Source organism: Mastigoproctus giganteus, chromosome 4 (genome assembly GCF_048544385.1).
Source record: "Mastigoproctus giganteus isolate SK-2022 chromosome 4, ASM4854438v1, whole genome shotgun sequence".
Taxonomy (NCBI): Eukaryota; Metazoa; Arthropoda; class Arachnida; order Uropygi; family Thelyphonidae; genus Mastigoproctus; species Mastigoproctus giganteus.
Genome location: NC_143578.1, coordinates 123,279,923 through 123,302,981, shown reverse-complemented (window position 1 = coordinate 123,302,981; position 23,059 = coordinate 123,279,923). Strand labels below are relative to the sequence as shown.

The 23,059-nt window shown below is 34.7% G+C and overlaps 1 protein-coding gene across 5 annotated transcripts in view; it reads left to right on the top strand.

The window, feature by feature from the left end:
* Window positions 1-20,383, top strand: part of LOC150087038 (protein FAM199X-like) — a 125,881-nt gene extending 105,498 nt beyond the window's left edge. For all 5 annotated transcript variants that reach the window (XM_090371772.1, XM_090371776.1, XM_090371771.1 and 2 more), the window contains exons 6-7: window positions 5,483-5,664; window positions 20,085-20,383. In XM_090371772.1, the coding sequence (XP_090227898.1) occupies window positions 5,483-5,664; window positions 20,085-20,246 (344 nt within the window). In that variant the 3' untranslated portion in view covers window positions 20,247-20,383. The remainder of the gene's footprint in view (window positions 1-5,482; window positions 5,665-20,084) is intronic.
* The last annotated feature ends 2,676 nt before the right edge of the window (window positions 20,384-23,059 follow it).

The window sequence follows — 23,059 nt, the reverse complement described above, 5'->3', positions numbered from 1 at the left end:
TGTAGAGCGGATATCATCTTTTAAGGGCACAAAAGGTGATATAGTTGTACACGTTGGCACTAATGATATTAAGAGTAGGAGACCGGCGGAATTACTTAGCAAGTACAGGTCACTGTTGAAAAAAAGCCGTGAATTAGGGTTGAACTTGAAAGTGTCTGCAATTCTGCCCAGACACGATAGGAGGGAGTATATGATGAGAGCCTTGTCGATCAATTCGGCCCTGGAGGGATTGTGCAAGGCTCAAGGGGTAGAATTTTTTTCAGCCTGGACTGTACTTGTTAACAGGAGAGATTGCTTCTACAGGGATGGGATACACTTAAATAGAAAGGGTGCAAGAATTTTTGCTGATGCTGTCGAGGCAGTGTTAGGTGGGTCGGAAAACTGCTAGTTGGGGGGGATACAAGGACTAATAGATTAACAGTAGCCACTGGCAGAGGTGGAAGTGATTCTTGCACTGCTTCTATTGAAATGAGCAGAAGTCTGAAAAACAAGATGCAGGATATTTCAGAGACTGCTGGTAGTCATTGCGGTACAAGTAAACACATGGGTTGTGTTAGGGTAGCTAAGAATAGAAACAGGTGCATGTATACCTGCGTGTACACCAATGCTAGGAGTTTGGTAAATAAATTTGATGAATTTGAGGTATTGCTCAAAACATCAAAGGCAGATATTGTTGGGATATCAGAGACGTGGTGTCACACAGATATAAGTAATGCGGAACTGGAATTTGGGGAATACAATGTGTATAGAAAGGATAGACAGGACAGGAGGGGAGGAGGGGTTATGCTATTAATTAAGAAACACATAAAGTCCAAGGAAGTGAAGCCAGTCGACATCGATGGACAGGGCAGTGTCGAGTCAGTTTGGTGCGACATAAGCATAGGGAAATCAAAATTGAGAGTAGGAGTGTGCTATAGGCCTAATGACTCTGATGAGTATAATAAGATATTGTACAGGGAAATAGAGTGGGCCAGTAAATCTGAGAGTCTTATAATGGGGGACTTTAATTTCCCAGATATTGACTGGAATTTGTGGGTTGGTCACTCGCACACTAGCAAGGCTTTTGTGGATTTATTGGATGATTGTTTTCTACATCAGCATGTTCGTGAGGCAACAAGAGGGAGCAATACTCTTGATCTGATTATCAGTAGTGATTCTTCATGCATTAAGAACCTGCAGATAAATGAACCACTAGGTGGCAGTGATCACAGTGTGTTGAAGTGGGATTTACTCAAGGAGGTAACTACCATCAGAGGTAAAGGGAAGGGTTTTTGTTTTCGTAAAGGCGACTATGATGGTCTGAGACAGTATTTAAATTCTATACAGTGGGACCAACTGATGATGTTACCAACAGCAAACTCAAAATGGGAAGCATTCAAGGAACTAATCTTGGAGGCTACCAGGCTTTACATACCAACTAAGAAATATTGTTCAAGGTTTAGGCCTAAATGGTTGTCAGATGAGCTAATGAGACATGTGGCAGAGAAGAAAAATGCATGGGATACATACAAATTAATGGGTGACATGGAAGCCTATGATAGATATAAGTTGGTCTGTAACCAAGTCACAAAGGAGATTAGGCAGGCAAAGGCAGACTATGAAAAATCCTTGGCAAAGGATGCAAAGAAAAACAGAAAAGAGTTTTTTACATACTTGAACTCGAAAAGGAAAGGGATGAATCAGATTGGTCCACTGGATATTGATGGTTCAACAGTTGAGGATCCTGCTCAGGTGGCTAACAATCTAAACGAGTATTTTGCATCTACATTCACGCATGAGGAGTTATTCAGGAAGGAGAATGATGTAGGTAAAGTAAACATTGGCAGTGAGCTGGATGATTTTGTAATAACTGAGAGGAAAGTGGAGGAGAGATTGTTGAGGATAAACATAAAAAAGGCACCTGGGGTGGATGGGATCTATCCAGTTATATTAAAGGAGGCAGCAAAGGAAGTATGCAAACCCCTAGCCATAATTATGAGAGCTTCTTTGGACTCAGGGGAGGTGCCCATAGACTGGAGATGTGCAAATGTAACCCCAATTCACAAAGGAGGATCAAAGGCTGACACAAGTAATTATAGACCTGTTAGTTTAACTTCTGTTCCAGGTAAATTAATGGAGGCACTGGTTAAAGAAGCACTGCAGGATCATCTAGACAAGAATTCAGTTATAGCTCAGACGCAGCATGGTTTTGTTAAGGGCAGGTCTTGCCTGACCAATTTGATTGGATACTATGATGTAGTCACAAAAGAACTGGATGCAGGGAATAACTTTGATATTATATATTTGGATCTTAGAAAGGCTTTTGATACTGTTGCACATGGAAGACTGCTGCACAAATTGGAGCAGTGTGGCATTGGAGGCAAATTGCTGCTATGGATAAGGGGATGGTTGAGTGGCAGAAGACAGAGAGTGGTAATCAATGGACACTGCTCAACGTGGACTAATGTTATTAGTGGAGTTCCTCAAGGTTCAGTGTTGGGTCCGTTGTTGTTTTCGGTGTTTATGAATGATATTGATGATGGGATATCAAGTTTAATGTCCAAGTTTGCAGATGATACAAAGGTTGGCAGGGTCGTTAAGGACAATACTGACGCTATGCTGCTGCAACAGGATCTGGAAAGGTTGAACAGATGGGCTGAGAGGTGGCAAATGAGGTTTAACATCGACAAATGTAAAGTGCTGCATATGGGAAACAGTAACCCCAGAGCAACGTATCAACTCTGCGGTACTACACTGACAGTGGTGGAGAATGAAAAGGACCTGGGGGTAATTGTGCAGGCAGATATGAAGTTCTCTGAGCAGTGCAGACGAGCTGCAAGAGTAGCGCATGGTGTCTTGTCAATGATATACAGGAATTTTTCTAGCAGGGATAAGGAGGTGATTATTCCCTTGTATAAGGCAATGGTAAGGCCACATCTTGAGTACTGTATACAGGTCTGGAGGCCTCATTTCAAGAAGGATGTAGAGCTGCTGGAACGGGTACAGAGAAGGGCAACAAGATTAGTAAATGGAACAAAGGGTTGCTCTTACGAAGAAAGGCTTAAGTTTTGCAAATTACAGAGTCTGGAGACTAGGCACCGGCGAGGTGATCTGATAGAGGTGTATAAGGCTTTGAATGGTTTGAGCATGCTCAATGCCAATGGGATTCTTCATCTTTCTCAGAATAATCACCTCAGAGGGCATAAATTCAAATTGAGGAAGGCCGGATGTCGGATAGATGTGCGGAAATTTGCCTTTGGCCAGCGGGTGGTTGGTTGGTGGAACCGACTTCCATCACTTGTTGTTGAAGTTGATAGCCTAAACAAATTTAAAGCTCAACTGGACAGGTATTTCGAACGAACGGAGGGGTGAAATGGGAGTGGGTGTTTTTTTTTTTTTTTTTTTTTGGCTGATGCTGAATAAGCTTGCTTTCTTGCATCATATGCCTCTGCTAATGCTAATGCTAAATGCTATTCAAGCCGATAACAGCTACAAATTGATCTGTAATAGTTGGAAAAGGTTTTCCAGCCACAAAAAAAGTTAGGCTGGCAAAAGGCATTAAAAGAAATCGCTGGCAAAGAGAGCAAAGGTGAGAATAAGGAATTCTCGTATATAGAAATGCAAAGAAGAGAAGGACAAACCAGATTGGACCTTTGTGTAATGGACATGGGATAGTATTAGATACCCAGCTGATGTTGAAGATGAACTCACCAGTTACTTTGCATCCATATTTACAGAATAAAAACCATTTATTGTCAATGACAAATTATGGGAGTGAAGTTAAAAAATGTGTAATTAACAATATTGAAATTCCTCATGATTATGTAATGAAAAAACTTGCAAGTCTACAGGCCAATAAGGCTCCTGGGGTTGATGGCATATACCTTATTTTAAGGGAGGGTAGCAAGTGAGTGCATTGAACAATTAAGGCTAATTATGAGAGCATCACTGGACTCAGGAGAGATTCTGTTGGATTGGAAAAGTGCCAATGTATCACCAATACATTGGCACTTTTAAGGTGGTTCTAAGAGTGTAGTAGGAAATTATCGACTGGTCAGTCTAACTTCAGTAGTAGGGTAAATCATGGAGGCAATAAAAAAGGGTGGAATTCAGGATTATTTAGATAGCTATGGAATTCTGAAGGATAGACAGCATGGTTTTGTAAAGGGAAAATCATGTTCAACAAATATAGTTAGCTATTTTGACAAATAGCTAACCATATTATTTCCTAAATCCAGCTCATGAGTGAGCTGGATTTAGGAAATAATTTAGACATTGTTTATTTGGATTTTAGAAAAGCATTTGATTCAGTCCCACATGAGCAGTTACTTTATAAGCTGGAATAGGTTGTAAAGGTTGTTTATAAGCTGGAATCATGGAGAAAATCCTTAGATGAATAGCTGTATGGCTTCGGGGCTGGAGGCAGAAGGTTGTGATAAATGGTTATTCCTCAGATTGGGTTTATGTAAGAAGTGTGGTTCCCCAAGGATCAGTATTGACAAAAACTATCGTTTTTGATTTTTAAAAATGACATTGATGAAGGGATAGAGGGTATGATGTCTAAATATGCAGACGATGTAAAGATTGGTAGAGCAGTTAATGATCACTACCAAGCAGAGCTGCTTCAAAGTGACCTAGATAGACTTCAGGTATGGTCAGAAAAGCAGCAGCTATGCTTTAATCCAGTTAAGTACAAGGTCTTACACCTAGGGTACAGTAATCCCAAAGTAACTTATATACTTGGTGGAGTAGGATTAAAGTCAATAGTGGAAGAAAGGGACTTGGGAGTTACGATACGGTCAGACATGAAGTTCTCCAAGCATTGTAGACACGTTGCACGGAAGGCCCATGGTGTCCTATCGATGATTTATCAAACATTTTCTATCAGAGATAAGGAAGTCATAATCCCATTATATAAGGCTATTGTAAGATCACATTTGGAATACTGTGTTCAAGTATAGAGACCACACCTGACAAAGGCATCAGGCTTCTTGAAAGGGTTCAGAGACGGGTAACACACCTGGCGGATCAGCAAAAGGGCGTCCTTATGAGGAAAGACTTTGAATATGTGGTTTGCTCAGTTTTGAAACTGAGCCAATAATAAAGAGACAATAATAAAATGAATTAGGATGAAATTTTCATGGTTATAAATGATTCTACAACCAGTGGCCATAAATTGAGTTACGGGGGGGGGGGGGGGAGTGTTTAGACTGGATTGCAGGAAGTTTTATTTTAGCTAGTGAGTTGTAAATTACTGGAATAAGTTACCGACATGGGTGGTAGAGGCTGACAGTTTGGGGAAATTCAAAGGTCAATAGTTACTTATGGGAGGAGGGAAATGCATAGGTTGTCTATTTCCTTTTCTCTTGTTGTTAATTATTAATTATTTATTTCAATTAATTTTATTATTTTTTTTTTCAGCTGGCTGAAGAAAGCCTTAGGCTTTCTTCTACCATATGGCCATTTCTAATACTAATACAAATTTTTTTTTTTTTTAATATAGATCTCTCCTGTTTGACAGACGTCAAACTTCAACTTATAAAAGACTTCGTTAAGAGACACTTACATCACTCCTCTCAAGGTATACAGAGTGCAGTTGTGAGCACCAGTTCACTGCCATCTTGGAACTTTGAAGAAAATAGGAAAAATGAAGATTTGTGTAATTCTAAACCTAAATTATCAAAAGTAAGTGAACAAAGTTAAAAATAGTAATAAAAAGGTATGAGCAGTATTATTAATGAATACCATTATTAATAAATTTATGTGGAGGCAGACATCTCAGTTATGGTTGCCTTCAGATTATGGGAACCTCAGGATGTCACAGTTGCAAGTTATGACCATAGAGGCATGCTATCATCACCTAACCTCACGTCATATTTGACCAGTGAGAAACTCGTTCTCTTAATGGTGCAGTATAATCTGTGCTTATAGTTTGGGTTCCTTTGTTATCCAGTTAACTGTCAATGTTTTGTTATCTGATTAGATTACATTACGAAATTAAAATATACTGTTTATAATGAGAGTAGCTAAGTAATCATGGCTGGATGCATTAAAAAAAAAGAAATTTACAGCAACAAACACATTGGTGTTAAATGGTTTTATGGGAAGAAATTCTTATGCAGCATAGTTTTGCTGCATAAGAAAGGAGATAAATCAGAAATTGGAAATTATAGACCAATTAGCTTGTTATCCCTCATCTACAAGTTGTTCACAAGGGTCATTACTAACAGATTAGAAAGAATACTTGATGAGAATCAACCGAAAGAGCAAGCTGGCTTTAGGACGGGATTCTCAACTATGGATCACCTTCACGTAATATCACAGAGGCGCCTCCGTTGCCAGGTGGGAAGGAGCAGCAGTGCGTAGCACACGCTTCTTGATTAGACCGGGGTTCGAGCCCGTCACCACCAAATACGGAGGATGCAGAAAGGTCAGCGAATGACCACCGCATATTCCCGGAGCAATATGGCCTTAGTTGCTAATGCTCCTAAAAAACAAACAACAACAACAACAACGTAATATCACAGCTAATGGAGAAAACAAATGAATATAAAACACCATTATGCCTAGCATTTGTGGATTATGAAAAGGCATTTGACTCCATACAGCATAAGGCAATGTTTCAGGCACTGGAAAGACAAGGCATAGATACCCCATATATTATGATTTTGAAGAAAATATATGAGAGTGCTACCTCCTTTATTAGACTAGACAAAGACAGTAGGAAATTTAAAATCGAGAAAGGAGTTCGACAAGGAGACACAATATCTCCGAAGCTGTTTACTGCTGCCCTTGAGGAAGCTTGAAGATTAGACTGGTCGCAGAAAGGAGTCAATGTGAACGGAGAGTACCTAAACCATTTACGATTTGCAGATGACATTGTGGTCATAAGCCACGATCCCAAAGAATTAAGAGGAAAATCTTAATCAGTTATGCATAGTTAGTAAGGATTTTGGACTAAAGATGAATATGGCTAAAACAAAAGTAATGATGAACAAGTATGCCACGGAAAGGGAAATAATGATTGAAGGAGCAGTAATTGAAAAGGTGGAGTCATATACTTATCTGGGACAAGTTATTAGCTGTAATAATGATAAATAGCTGGAAGTCAAGAGAAGAATAATTTTTGAATGGATAGTATTCAGGAAATATAGTCACATACTGAAAAGCAATATCCCAGTTTGTCTGAAACGTAAAATAATGAATCAATGTATACTCCCCACCATGACTTATGGAAGTGAAACTTGGGCACTCACCAAAAGAATGGAAGAGAAGCTGAGAACTACACAGCGAAGAATGGAACGAATTATATTGGGAATCAGACTGTTAGATAAGAAGAGAAACACATGGATTAGGCAGCAAACTCAAGAAAAGGACATTCTTATCAAAACTAAAGAACTAAAATGGTCTTGGGCAGGACACATAGCTCGAAGACATGATGACAGATGGACTAAGAAAATAACAGAATAGTACCCAAGAGGAGCTAGAAGAAAACCTGGAAGACAAAGGCGGAGATGGATAGATGAAATTCATGAGTTTTTGGGTAGTAAATGGATGGCCAGTGCTCAAAACAGAAGGAACTGGAAAGTTGCTGGAGAGGCCTTCATCCTGCAGTGGATTGAAAATGGCTGCTGATGATGATGGGAAGAAAAGGCTCAAAATTACTTAAAATTGTGCACTTTGCAATTCTAGCCATTGTTTCACCTATATAAGGAATGTAATTGCATTTTTTCCTCCCATTTTTTCCAACAATGCCCCCCATGATACCTCGTTCTTCAATCAAAGAGTGTTACTTCAGCATGTGTTGGTGTACATTATATACCATTTGGTATAATCTTTTGTGCATTTTCTTTTTCCTTTTTCTTAATAAAGTCTGTATGTCTGAAACATTTCCCTAAGCAGCTACATTGGTGGTATGCAACACACAGTTAAGGGCTCTTTTTTTTTTTTTTTTCTTTTTTACACCACACTACTGAGATTTTAACATATAATGATGCACATTGAAAGTAAAAATAATAATGAAGGAAAACTAAATTTCACACTCTTTCACTTTGCTAATTGCTTTATTTGATACTATTAACTTAGTCTTTCATGATTTTTAAATTTATATAAGAACCTTTCTTTTCTTTCTTTTTTTTATCTATATAAGATAATTTTTTTATTTATATAATATCTTTTTTTTTTATCTCTTACCAGCATCAAATTACATTCACATGTGCCACGTGTTGCTTTTTATTGTTGCAGAAACTATCTACAAGAATCATACTTTTACTTTGCTAGGGTAATAAGGAAGAGTAAATTTTTGAATGCCTTGCAGCTGAATCTATTATATATTTGTCCAACTGACATGTATTGTTTTAAAATATCTGTGATTTATTTTTCATTTAATGTTCTAAAATTTAACATGAAAAAGTTGGTTATTTCAGATACAATGTCAGGTGAGAAAAGTATTATTTTCAAAAATTTAAGATCATAATATACATATCTTCTTCTTCTTCCCCCCCCCCCACTTTTGAAGTTAGAAAATGGAAGTAGGCTTAACTTTCTGTTATATTTGTGTTACATGCATTTGGAAATTTTTAGGCATATTTGCATATAAATGTGCAAAAAGTACCCACTGTCTTCACCATTTCTGTCCATCTATCAGTCTGCATGTAATAACTTAATGCCCAGCAGACAGATTTTCATGAAATTTTATATTTAGTTCTTTCAGAAAGATTTGCTGAGATATCTCAAATTTCATTAAAATTGGACAGATAGAAATCCAGCAATTACAGCCACACCCCAACTTATGTAAGGGTTGCGTTCCGCAGAATTCTGCCTAAGTCAGAATTTCCCTAAATGCTTATGCAGCACTTGCAACTGTGTGCACTGAATTTGATTGAAGCAAAAAAGAAATGTTCAACCAACATGTAAATAGAATTATTTATTCAATTTTTTTATCTTGTGCGCAGGAAAAATTTCAAAATTATAAAATTACAAAAAGAGAGAGGAGACACAGGCATAACGTCAGCAAGTTATACCTTTCGACCATTGTTGCCAGAATTAACTCTCCAGCTGACAAGCATGCTGCTGCAGAAGTTGAGGGCTGTGGAGATTTAGGAGTTTTTTCCAGCACATCACAATTTCTCTGCAGCTGCAGAATCGGCACTGGCAACTTCACCGCCTACTTTAATATTTTGGAAACCAGCATGACAATGCTTGAGCCTATCAAACTACCTGTTGCTTGCCACAAACTTGGCTTGGGGTTCGCCATACTTATCCTTAATATCTTCATAAATACTTCTTGCTTTTGCTTGAATGGCTATTGGACTCAGGGGTACTTGCTTCTGAATCTGATTTTCCATTCATATTACTAATAGCTATATCAAAGTGGAAAACCACTTTGATATAGCACTTTGTGATCACTGTTGATCTTAAATGCATTGATCCTTTAACTTATATGTGCACCGTCCTTTAAAATATTATTCCTGTTGAAGCAACAAGACATAATTCCGTGCAATAGATGACAAACTTTGTCCTGCTTTGTACTTCTTAATCATCTTCATTTCTAAATCAATTTTGTTTCGTTTCCTAGCACTTGCACTTTTCATTGGTTCCTTTCCCTTCACCATTATAATAAGTAAATAGGAATGAAGAGAAGATTCTGAAAATTTATTTATGTTTTTTATATGATTGAAAATTTCAGTGAAGGGGAACTCTTTTCACCATAATACCGTAACGTAAAAACCCACAGAATTCCAGTTATCGGGATTATCGCAAATGCGATAAGATAGAGTTTACTACCTGTTTATAATAGATTGCACTAACGGAAAAGCCCAATAAACTGGAAGGCGCAAAATATCACAAAGGCATTCAAAATTGATTCTTATAACGTATGATAACGATGAAAGTGTAGTGCAATTTCCATTATAAAAATGATCTTTTAGAGAGATAAATAGCTTAGTTATATAGCAAAAATTTCAACTTCTGAGGTCTTGGAACGAATTGCAAAAAAAAAAAAAAAAAAAACCACCGTGTTATTGGGTTCACATTATGATATTTTTACGATACCTCCATTTATTCCTACAGGAGGCAAAATATATTTCCACGATTTTTTTAAGTTTGCACTGGCCGGCAAAAACTTATGTAAAGTCAAATTTCTGTAAGTCAAGTAGTACGTAACCCAGAGGGAGTGCTTGTATTGTTTTTTCCTTATAGTTTGTATGGAAAAAATAAATTCATAGAATAAACATTGTATTAATGCAGTATTAGCCTTGACAGATAGTCTATGCATGCTTTGCATGGATCATCATGTAAGTCTCATGAACACTGTGGTGTTGCTTTTGGGGGTGGGGGAGAGAGACAGAGAATTTTAACAAAATTTATATAATATATAAGTTTAAAAATGTGAAACTATAGAATTTATTAGTGTTCTGTAAATTAATAAGCTTAGTCATTAATTGATAAGAAGTTAACTCTATTTACTTTTCACTTCTATTAATCACAAAAAAGCAAAAAAAAAAAAAAAAAAAAATTCAATTAATTTCAAGTTAAAATTGAATATGCATGAAAAATATTGTTACCTGACTTGTGTGTTGTGTTTTCTGGACTTCATATGCCATAAGTTATGATGGCTGTGTTTACATATTTGATTTTTTAATAAAGATTTAATTTTTGATATCTTTAATTCATTATGTTAACTATCATTAATGCAATGGTAGTAGCACCTTCTGTTGTGACAAACACAGTGGTTCGGCACCTGTCAGGCATCAGCTTTCTTTTTTAATTTCTGGAAAACATTTTGGGTTTTTGAATTTTTGCTTCAACATTGCCAACATTTCATCTTTTCTTAATGAATTGCAGTACTTTTTTGTATGTAACTTTATTTTTTAATCAGAAGTTAAATGTTTGAAGTTTTTTTTTATTATTTTAAGAAAAACAAAACAGTTAGTTATACTGAAAACTAACAAGGAAAAAAACAGCATTTTAGACATAAAGTATAAGTCTGAGCATTATTATTCTCTTCATTTCAGTGTAAAAGACTATTAAGCATGTGAAATTTCAAATGTGCACATGCACATATATTAATGCTTGTTATGTGTACTTTTAAAAAAATATATGTATACTGTATTAGATAGATATTATTATTCACTTCTATTTTCAGTTGTTTTCAAAATTTATTTCCTTGGCATGCTTCACAGCATGTCATATTTGAAGCACATATTTTTCTTTCCCCAGAGTAGTAGACTCTGTAATAAATATTGTTTTGTATTCTTGTCTTTATTTATGCTAAAACAATTACCAATCTTTCAAAACAACTTAAGTGAGCCTTGTAAATGGTTGTATAACTAGTTAGAGAGGAAAACAAGTAATCTTTATCTGTAAACAAATACCACTTTGTGTAATTTAATACTTAGTAGCATCAGCAATTGACAGATTATCTTCCACTCTGATTTTTTTCTTAGAGTTGCAAAGAGTCTTTGGTAGAATAATAGCAGCCTTTGACAAGTCTGTTTAAAGAAGTGGATAAAAGTGTGTGAAAAAAAGCAATATGAGTACTTTTCAGAGTTACCAAATTGAAAAATACAAGTGATCATCAGTGAGTGGTACTGAGTAGCACTCACGAATAATTTATCCAAATCCAGTTCATGATTGAAAGGAGTTTTGAAAGAAAACAAATTAATGAGATCGTCAAGAAAATGATGTTCTGAATTGCAAACTAATGGTGAAAGCAATCCTTGTTAAGCTTGTTATAACATGCCTAGGAGAGTCTGTTCATGTCTGCTCTTCTGGCTAGAATAAATAAATTGCTTGTTTCTTTTAAATGTTATGGTAACTTTTGAAGATCCAAATATAGTGCTTCAATCCAACATGCCTCACTTCCATTTATTGAAATTATTAACCTAGAGATGTTGAAGAATGTGATTCATAAATTTGTTAAACAGTTTTTAAATCTACCACTTCAATTTTTAGGAATAGATTATAAAATTTTACATAATCCAAAGGATGATTCTGACTTCGTAGGCATTTCTGCTGAGGTCATGGAGAATCTGAAATGAGAGAAGATTCTGTCCTTTTGTTCAGTGAGCAAGTACTTTATTACTGTATGTTGACATGGTGCACAAGTTTTTCATTGAAAAAGGATGTTTGTATAAATGCCATTGTAGCACAAATTTCATCATTGAGGAATGCATTGTTTTCAAATTTGAAATTTTTTGTTGACAAGTTTCTAGCACTTTTCAGATAAAGAAATAGCATCAAAAAAAGAAATCATTAAGTTTTCAAATTTGAAATTTTTTTACAAGATTCAAGTACTTCTCAGATAAAGAAATAGATGCTTTGCAGAACTGCACAACATATTTATTTCATAATAGCATCTCATTAAGAAACTACAAGGCAAAACTATGAATACTGAGGTCTGTCTAGATATCCTTTACAATAATACATTACCTGTGTTATGGTAGCACATTAAGGAAGGTCTATACTTGAGAGTCAGCAGGACAACACTCCATTTCATGTCATACTGTGACAGACTGTTTGAGGATATGAGCATTGAAAAGTTGGACTGGCCACCAGAATCCTCATCCCTATCCTATAGAGAACCTTTGAGATGAATTGGATCATTGGGGGTATGTGTGAGGAAAGACTGCCCAAAAAATGTAGCTGAACTGACCGATCACTGCTTTGAGAGCCACATTGCAGAATATATCGGAGGACATTTACAAAAAAGCGTTCCATAGAGGCTAAAAGTTTCAGCCCAAGTTAGTTTTCCCTCTAAATAAAGGTTATTTGTAGAATCAGGTATCTAGTTATTAATAATTGGGCAGTGTATATCAGATATATATATATATATATACACACATACATATATATATATATACATACATACAGTAGAGTCCCAATTATCCAAGGTAATGTGGACCAAGGGAACCTCAGATAATCAAAAACTCAGATAACACACGGAAGGTTTGGTAAATTATTATTAAATAAACCGGATTTGGATACATTAACGTGATGATGTACACTATATTCAGGTTAACCTACTTATTGAACATAATGACTTAAATTATACAATAAAACACTTTTAATTTTATTTACAACTTTTGTTTTATTACAAAATTTAAAAAAACTACATGTGTAAAAATTGCAAGTCGTAGAGACAAGAAAAATGTACAACTTACAGTTGTTAGCATAACCTTAATATCATATAAAACATTCTTTAATGGGATTCTATTTCATAGAAGCTCCTCACTTTTTAGTTGCTATATTTCGTTGGCAAAAGTAATAAAACATTGGTGGGTGTGGTATCCTCCTGCTGTACAAATAATGTAAAGCTGACTTTGTAGCATTTAGACCTTCCATCTGTGTCTTTTTTTTTTTTTTTTTTTTTTTTTTTTTGTAGTTTCTGTGCACTTTCATCGTCATCAGTCATTTCCAGCTGTTCATCAGAATTCATCCACTCTTTAATATCCTCTAGTAAGTGTCCGAAACAGGAAGGTTATTGGCTAGTTCTAAAAGGGTTTCCTCACCTCTTTCATCTTAATTTGCCATCTCATTCTCATTGGCTCCATTTTGGAGCATAAAATGTTTTTCATGATGTCACCAAAAACTAGTTCACTTTTGTCAGGTTGGGATGGAGCATTGTCTAAAATTAAAAATGCTTTATGGGGTAGTTTCTTTTTGTTCAAATATTTTTTTTTTTTTTTTTTGTGCTAGGGACAAATTCTTCATGAAACCATGTTTTAAACAAACTTGAACCCATCCATGTATTTTTTTGATTTGTGTAGTTAGCAGGCAAACATTTTATATTTTACTCAGGGGTTCTTTGACTTTCCAATGAGAGTTAGTTTAAGCTTATGCTCTCCCCCCCATGATGAATTTGAACATACCAGTACCGTCATTCTTTTCTTTCTTCATTTATAACCAGGAGCTGATTTTTCTATTCTAGCTGCAAGTGTTTTGGATGAGAGTATTTTATAATTCAGGCTGGTTTCGTCACAATTGTAAATTTGATCCAAATTCAAATTTTCTTCTTGAATAATTTTCGTTAATTTAGCAGTAAATGTTGCTATTTTTTTCCATACTAGCTGATAATTTTTCCCCAGTGATGATTTCAGATTTCTAACTCTAAACCTTTTTTCCCAACGATCCAACCAACCAATACTTGCAGTAAATTGTTCTTCCCCTTCGTTAAAATGTTCATGAAATTCTAAGGCCTTAGCTTGTCACATCAGTCCAGAAATTGGGCTTCCTTTGTCTCTCATCTTTGTGAACCACAAAACAGCTTCAGAAGTTTGTTCAAATTCTCCTTTCTTCGTTGTGTTTCTATTCAAATTTTCACTGTCACATATAGATGCTCTTTGGGAACACCATTTTTCAGTTTCGGCTCTCTTTCTCCTCCAGTCCTCTACAGTCACTTCACCAACACCTAAGTCACTAGTCACTTTTTTTATCCTTGATCCAAGCATTTGATTGCATTCAACTTCATATCTAAATACACAACAACATGCTTCAGTTTTCCACTCATAGTGCTTACAGACTAACCCTAATAACATAGATGAAACATGACAAATAAAATTAGAATTTAGAGAGTAAAATTTTTAAATCTTTTTTATTAAGTCTTTAAAATTAAAGAGTAAAAAGTCATGAAATCAACAAATGTAAAAGATCAGCACGGCTCAACAGTCAGCTGGTGTGAATTCCTGCTCTGTGCTGAACTACATGGCGCCTCCGTAGCCGGGTGAGCAGGAGCAGCAGTGCGTAGTACACGCTTCTTGATTAGACTTGGGTTTGAGCCCGTGACCACCAAATACGGAGGATGCGGAAAGGTCAGGGAATGACCACCGCATATCCCCTGAGCAATATGGCCTTAGTTGCTAATGCTCCTAAAAAAAAAAAACTGAACTACATACCCTTGTCTTTGATGACAAAGTATATACAACTTTTTGACAATACACCTTGGATAATGCAGAACCTCGGTTAAATGAGTCTTGGTTAATTGGGATTGTATATTCTAAGTGGGGAATATGTATTGTATATTCTAAGTGGGGAATATGTGCACATGCATAATGCTGAATTTTGGTGCACTTAATAATTTTATAAACATGAAAAAATGGATACACTTAAATGTCATGTTTACATTTTATACAGACTCTTATTGTTTTCTTTTTCAATAGATATAAAAGTTTTGTTTCATTTTGTTTAAACTTTTTTTTCTTAACTTACAGAAGTTAAAAATTACATTTAATAAGTACTACAACCCATTAATAAATGAACAAGCATTTGTATATTCCAAGCAGTGCTCAAAAAGAAACCGAAAACTTTTTTTTTTCTTTCCCAGAAATAAAAAAATTTTGGTGTGTCAAATCCCACGCTGTTATTATTCAGTTAAGCTCCATAACAGACTTCTCAAAGATAAACATCAGACTGCACTCTTGTACTGCAAGTCTTCCACTGCATGATGAGTAAATGCAAAAATGCCACTGCAAATTGTTGTGTTACAATTACTAAAAAAAAAAAAAAAAAAAAAAAAAAGTGATATTACTCTATTACTTTGAAGGCAGCACCTTCAAACGTTTGCCGTTACACTGCTCTAAGTACTGAATTCATTGTTGGAACTGTAACTCGCCTTATAATTTTAGTATTTTCAATTCTGCCCCTTGTTTAAAATAAAATGTATAAGTAGTGTGTATAAAAAAAAAATGTATATGTAGTGTGTATTACATTGTCTGATTATCTACTATTACACCAATTCTACCAAAGTGGACTGTCAACCTCCACTAACTATTTTCCTTCAGTGCTATCCTTTTTCCAGTTAGAGCTTTACCTTTATCTTATTAGTTCTTTCTCCTAATTCCCACTTGATGCCCTTGGTTTATCTTGTGATCTGTTTCTATTACTGTTACTTAGTGATGGGCATAATTAAGAGATAATAATCAGCTACAGGGGATCCTCGTTATCTGAGGATAATTGGTTCCAGAAAATTCCACTTAAAACAGGGACTAATTTTTCGTAATGTGTATTATTTAAATAAATGAAACTAGGCATAATATTTTAAGAGTTTAAGATTCTATATCTTCTATAAGATTCTATTGGTGTAGATACACCATAGACTCTTAAAGAAAAACTACGGTGGTAGTGTGAAAGGCATCATTTCATCTGTATCTCATATTGTGCTTATCCTTCACAACGAGTTGCCCATTGCACTACCTCGAATAAGTATTGCTTCACTAATAGAGAAGACGTTTGTTACTTATTCTCTGTGGACACCCACCCCAGATGGCACCATTTCAAAGCTTTTCATCGGTGGTTGAAAAGCCAACTAGCTTTGAAATGGTGCTGTCTGGGTGGGTGCCCACCTAGAATAAGTAACAAAAGTCTTCTCTATTAGTGAAGCGTTACTTATTCGAGGTAGTGCAATATATGGGAACTCGTTGTAAAGGATGGAGAAGTGTTGCCTATTCGGGGGATTTGTGAGTGATTTAGTTCAGACAGTGAGTGGGAGTAACTGTCCCTTTCTTCTTTCAACGGCATTTCTTCCTCTTCCTCTCCTACTATCACTTTCCTACACTTTTTGCTTTCCAAAGTTTAATAGAGATAGTATGTGGATAACAGAGTATCTTATCTCATACCATTTTGCAAGCGGTGCCCACCGACAATAAGTAACAATAGTCTTCTCCGAGTGAAGTGTGAAGCATTACTTATTCAAGGTAGTGCAATACGTGGTAATTGTTTTTGTTGTTGTGTTTTGGTTTTTAGGAGCATTAGCAACTAAAGCCATATTGCTCCGGGATATGCGGTGGTCATTCCCTGACCTTTCCACATCCTCCGTATTTGGTGGTGACGGGCTCAAACCCCAGTCTAATCAAGAAGCGTGTGTTACGCACTGCTGCTCCTTCCACACCTGGCTACGGAGGCGCCTGTAACTCATTGTGAAGAGTGAGCACAATATGAGATACAGATGAAATGATGCCTTTCACACTGCTACCGTAGTTTTTCTTTGTGAGTTGTCTATGGCGTATGTACACTGATATTATATAGTAATGTTTATTATGTACTTTTACATAGTAAAAAAATGGACGAAGGAACTGAAAAATGAGAAAATTATTTTATTAGACATTTTTTATTATAATATGTTGCACGGTGAAAGGTTAAGTAAAGTTTATTGAAGTTACAGTATTTTTCAGTTGTATGAATAAAGAATGAATCCAGAGTTTTTTTTTTTTTTTCCAGATAAAATTGTGTTGTAGCATTTAGTTATGTCTTTAACTTTGCACTTAACTTTTGTTGCATGATCATGAAGAAGGTCATTCTTACAAAAAATATTCAGGTTCTTGGTCAAATATCTCAAGGGAAAAAGCTTTAATTCTTTAATTTTCAAATCCTCGTAACTGCAGGGACTCAGGTAATGAACAGTCGGATACTGGGGGACCCCCTGTATTTCAATTGTAGCAAATCATTCAATTATTTCGATTATACTTAAAACATTTGATTACTGAAATCCCTTAATTACTGATCCTGTAGTATTTCACATCTAAAAAGGTTGAATACTGTTCCCAGATACACAGAATTGCTGACTTGTTCAATTTTTATTTATTTTATTATTATTTATTATTTTTTAATTATTTATCTACACCCTAATTGTATTTCTCTCTCAACTTTATTAACTTCTGTTTTTATGTAACTAATTTTTATGCTGTATTCTCTACATCTCCTCCTCCTCCTCTTCATTTATCTAAATTATTCAGAAATTCTTAAACATCTTGCAAAATACTGTTTAACATTGCAGCTTCATCCTTATATAATAATAACTGGATTTTTACATCTCCTTCAGTAAACTTGCACTTTGTTAAAATCCATGAAAATTTATAAAAAGAAGTGGTAATAAGTTGCTGCCCTGCCTCACTCGAAGATTAATCTTAACAATTTTACAACACTTCTTTCATTCCTACTGCAATTTGCTATTTTTCTGCAAACTTTTTATTTCCTTTAAAAAGATTCTCCTTAATAGCAGATTTCAAAGTACTTTCTATGTATCCTTTTTCAGAATCAATAAATACTAAATACAGATTCTTATGTTAACTTTTCTGTAATTTGTCTTAGTGCAGATATTTGATCCTGGGACCACCTGCTTGTCCTAAAACCTGACTTATTCCCAAAAGTTACATTCACCCATACTTATGACCCTCTTCTCTAAAATTTGTTTTGGTTTTACCTGCATTTTGCATTCCTTTTATTTCAATATACAGCTTTATTTCATCATCATCATCAGACATTTTCAATCCACTGCAGGATGAAGGGCTCTCCAGCAACTTTCCAGTTCTTTCTGTTTTGTGCAATGGCCATCCATTTACTATCCACAAACTCATGAATTTTATCTGTTCGTCAACAATCCAGGTTTTCTTTCAGCTCCTGTTTGGTACCATTCTGTTATTTTCTTAGTCCATCTGTCATCATATCTTCAAGCTATGTGTCCTGCCCAATTCCATTTCAGTGCTTTAGTTTTAATAAGAATGTCCTTTATTTGTGTTTGCTGCCTGTGTTCCATTCTTCGCTGTGTAGTTTCAGCTTCTCTTCCATTCTTTTTGTAAGTGCAGAAAGTTTCACTTCCATAAGTCATGGTGGGGAATCATTGGTTCATTATTTTATGTTTCAGACAAATTGGGATATTGCTCCTCAGTATGTGACTATATTTCCTGAATACATTCAAAAATTATTCTTCTCTTGACTTCCAGCCATTTATCGTTATTACAGCTAATGACTTGTCCGAGATAAGTATATGAATCCACCTTTTCAATTACTTCTCCTTCATTGATTATCCCTTTCTGTGGCATACTTGTTCATCATTGCTTTTGTTTTAGCCATATTCATCTTTAGTCCGAAATCCTTACTAACTCTGCATAACTGATTAAGGTTTTCCTCTAATGCTTTGGGATCATGACTTATGATAACAATGTTATCTGCAAATTGTAAGTGGTTTAGGTACTCTCCATTCACATTGACTCCTTTCTACGACCAGTCTGATCTTCTGAAAGCTTCAAGGGCAGCAGTAAACAACTTCAGAGATATTGTGTTTCCTTATTGAACTCCTTTCTCAATTTTAAATTTGCTACTGTCTTTGTCTAATCTAATAAAGGAGGTAGCATTCTCATATATATTCTTCAAAAGCATAATGTATGGAGTATTTAGGCCTTGTCTTTCCAGTGCTCGAAACATTGCCTTATGCTGTATGAAGTCAAATGCCTTTTCATAATCCACAAATGCCAGGCATAATGGTGTTTTATATTCATTTGCTTTCCCCATTAGCTACGATATTACGTGAAGTTGATCCATGTTCTACTTCGATGTTTGTAATGCTTGTTTTACTTTTCTTGTGTTAAATTTTCTTATGTCCTCTCTGAGTCTCTTTCTAATGGCTTTGCATAACTCAGTATATTCAATTTTGTCCTTGTTAATCTTGCTCTTCATTTGTCGTCTTTGGTTCGTCTTGACTAATTTTTTTCTTCTTTGGATTTCTTTTTACCTATAGGTGTCTTGGACTTTATCACTTTCAGAAAGTTGTATTCCTCATCGATATCTTGGTCCTGAAAGGTCTGCAGAAGCCCAAACTTGTTCTTAAGGTCCTTTTTCTCCTCCTCTGTTATCTCAAAGACCTTCATATTATTTACTAGAGTCAGTTTTTCCTTTCTTTTCTTACATCTATATCTGGTGTGCATCTTACCATTCTGTGATCACTTCCAACATTTACCTTGTTCAGGATGGTAAATGTTGGAAGTCCCTTTTTATATATTAGTACAATTAATGCTTTGCCCAATGTTCTGGAGCTTCTCCATCAGATAATGATCCCCATTGATGTGATGTTACTACCATGACACTATTTTGCTTTCAACATGTCAGGTTGGATTTCACTTAATCCTGGTGACTTTACATACTTGTTATTTTTCATGACCACCTCTTATCTTAAAAAGAGCGTATCCAGTTCCGCTCATCTGTATCTTTTCTTTGGTGATGGCTTCATTTAAAAATATTTACATAATTTATAACTGCCTGTGATTTCAATAACTGCCTTTATTTTCATTGTAATGTTTTTTTTTTTTTTTTGGTTGTTTTTTTTATTTAAATAGAAACAAAAGAGCAAAAGACCTCAGCTAAAGAATTTCCAGAATTCTAAAGAATACCGCCAGTTGCTTAAAGAAAAACGGAGTGGACTGTTCATCCATGAAGAAATTTTGTCTTTGAGTACCTGTAATTTACAAGAAGAAGAAGACATAGACATATTAGAATGACATATGTCTATGAATAATTATAAAGTTCCTTTGAATAACAGTTCAGCTTAATGAATATGAATCAGATGGAAGAGAGATGGATATAGAATAGTAACTGTTCTGTTATTTCTTATTTAAAAGAAGTTTGGGAATGCCATATTCACATCATCACTACCTTCATTATCTGTTTTCTCAATTTTTGACTTTATTTTGAAATGTAAAGTTATTCAAATGTATAGACGTGACACATTTATAATGAATAAAAAATAAATAAATTTTAAACAGTAAACTTTTAATATGGAATATTTGTTTGACGTGGTGATGCATTACCATCAGCATACTAAGTTTAATATACTTGTAAATTATATTTGCATAATTTTCATGATAATGTACAGTAATATTTTATACCTAAATGTAAACAGTGGAGATTCAATGCTTTTCATGAAATCTAGATTTCCAACTTCATCTTTCCATCATCTCCAACTATATCAAACACTTATAAATAGCATTAAATTCATTTTCTGGTAGTGGATGTATATAACTTTTTCTTTTTCTTTTTTTTTTAAATACAACTATTTTTCTTTTTGCTGACTCACATTCAAACTAACAAGATTACTAAATCTAAAAAAATCCTAAAATTTAATCAAAATTTCTGTTTATTTATTTATAACATGTTGCATTGCATGCAGCACAATTTGAATGCAAGATATTTGCAAATTATTAAAGAGAAAACATGAAATATGTGAATAACTTGTTAATTTAATCATTTTTTTGTTATATATATAAAAAAATGTACACACACACACACACACAATGCACAGTGTTTCAATTACAATCTGTCTCACTGACTTTTAGTCTGTTTTTCATCTGGACTTTTCTTGTCATGCTAGCTGAAATTTTTGAATTTGATGTTAAAATTGAACTAGATATCGGTTTAAATTGTAAGATTTCTAGTTATAAATTTTACCCCAATAGTTGTATTTTTCTCAGTAGGAAAGTTGTTCTCAGACTTTGGTTTCTAAAAGCATCAGGTGTACTTCTGAAATAAACATAATTGATTTTATCTAAAGAGAAAAAAAAAAAAATTATAATACAACAATTGCAATGTGAGGGGATGCAGCACAATTTCTATCAAAAAGCTGGCATTGCAAAACACATATTAAAGAATGAACATCCCATTCAACCAGTGTTGTTTTTAGAATAAACTGTTCAATACTTAGTCCAATTTTTACATCAAACTAAAAATTTTTCACCTCAGTAGTGGTTTTATGACAGATATAGTTTAGGCCATTTGCCAACTGAACCTTAGAAAGGTTTTCACAGTAAATGGCCTAAACCTAAAATAAGTGAGATAGACAGTGCCTTTTAATTGAAATTCCCTGTATGTGTGTATGCACCACATCCACCACCCAGGTTCCACAACTTTGTTATTACTTTGGGTAGTGATTCCTAGGATCATTCCTGATATCAACAATATCTGAACGATAGGTCTTCAAAATGTAGCTCAACTTAAAGGAATTTTGTATTTGAAAAATATTTTCATTAAGAAAATGGTTATATTGTACAATTTACATAGTTTAACCATGTTTTCTTTCTCATCCATGTCTATCATGTTGCACTTTCAGTGACACACTGGGCAGTGAGTTACTTTCTCATTAAAATGGTAATAAATACTTGTCAGTCTGTCAGGGATTCTTCTTTGTGGAAATTTTTGCTTCTATTCCTCGATATCACATTGGTTTTACCAAAATCAAACCCATGTATAAAATCATATCCACATATTTTATATTGGCATGCTCAAAGTTATATCTGTTATGATACAGCATTAGCTGTTTGCTGGTTTACATGCTACGGATACTGTGCCATAGATAAATGACCTTGCTCACTGCATACATGTGCATAGATGCTACATTTCAATATGTACTTTCATAACAATTCAGAATTGGGCCCATGTGACTTGTGAATCACCTCTTGAAGTTATGACAAAGCCATAGGACACTGTGTGCGTGCACACACAAACACAGTATATGTATACAAAAAATACACAAATAATTTGAACTTTGATAAATTTGTTTTAAACATTTTGTAATTTGTGAATATTACAAAGGTCAAAATGCTAATTGAAATTAGTTAGCAGTATATAATTTGCTTATGTGCTATAAAAATAAAGCATAAATGAGTATGTAGTGCATTCATTTTTATTGTACTCTGCTGTACAATAAAAAATTTGTTACATAACACTTATGATATATGTACAGCTCAATTTGTTACAGAACACTTATGATACAAGGATACTTTACAAATAGTTGATACTGTATCTGAGTATTAGAAGTTAACTTTTTATGCTTGAAAAAAAATTTTTTTAATCGTAAAAAGCAAATTTTATAGTAAAGTCAAATATAATAAAACTAGTTTTATGTAGTGTTTTTTTTTTTCCCCTCCCCTAAAAAAAAGAATGCAGATAGTTGTATAATTGGAGTTTGGATGAGAATTTAAAATAATAATCCAGGCAAGTCAGATTTCATTTATAGAAGCAAGTTTTTAGACTGAATTTAGAAAGAAAAAAAAAAAAAAAGAGAGAGAGAGTGCATTTCTTACTTGTGGAAAATACAGGATGTCCACAAGCCTATTTTATAAAATTAAAACTGCCTGAATAGGAATGTAATGCAAACCTGAAACCACTTCTAGTGATAGAGAATATCTTCAAGTTTGTATTCACCAAGCAAAAAAAGTGTGTGCTGCAGTAGATTGTAGCATAATCTCAAAACTGTTACATGACAGATTTATCCAAATAGGCACGCTGTGTACTTTGGTTCAATGAGATACAGTTTGTC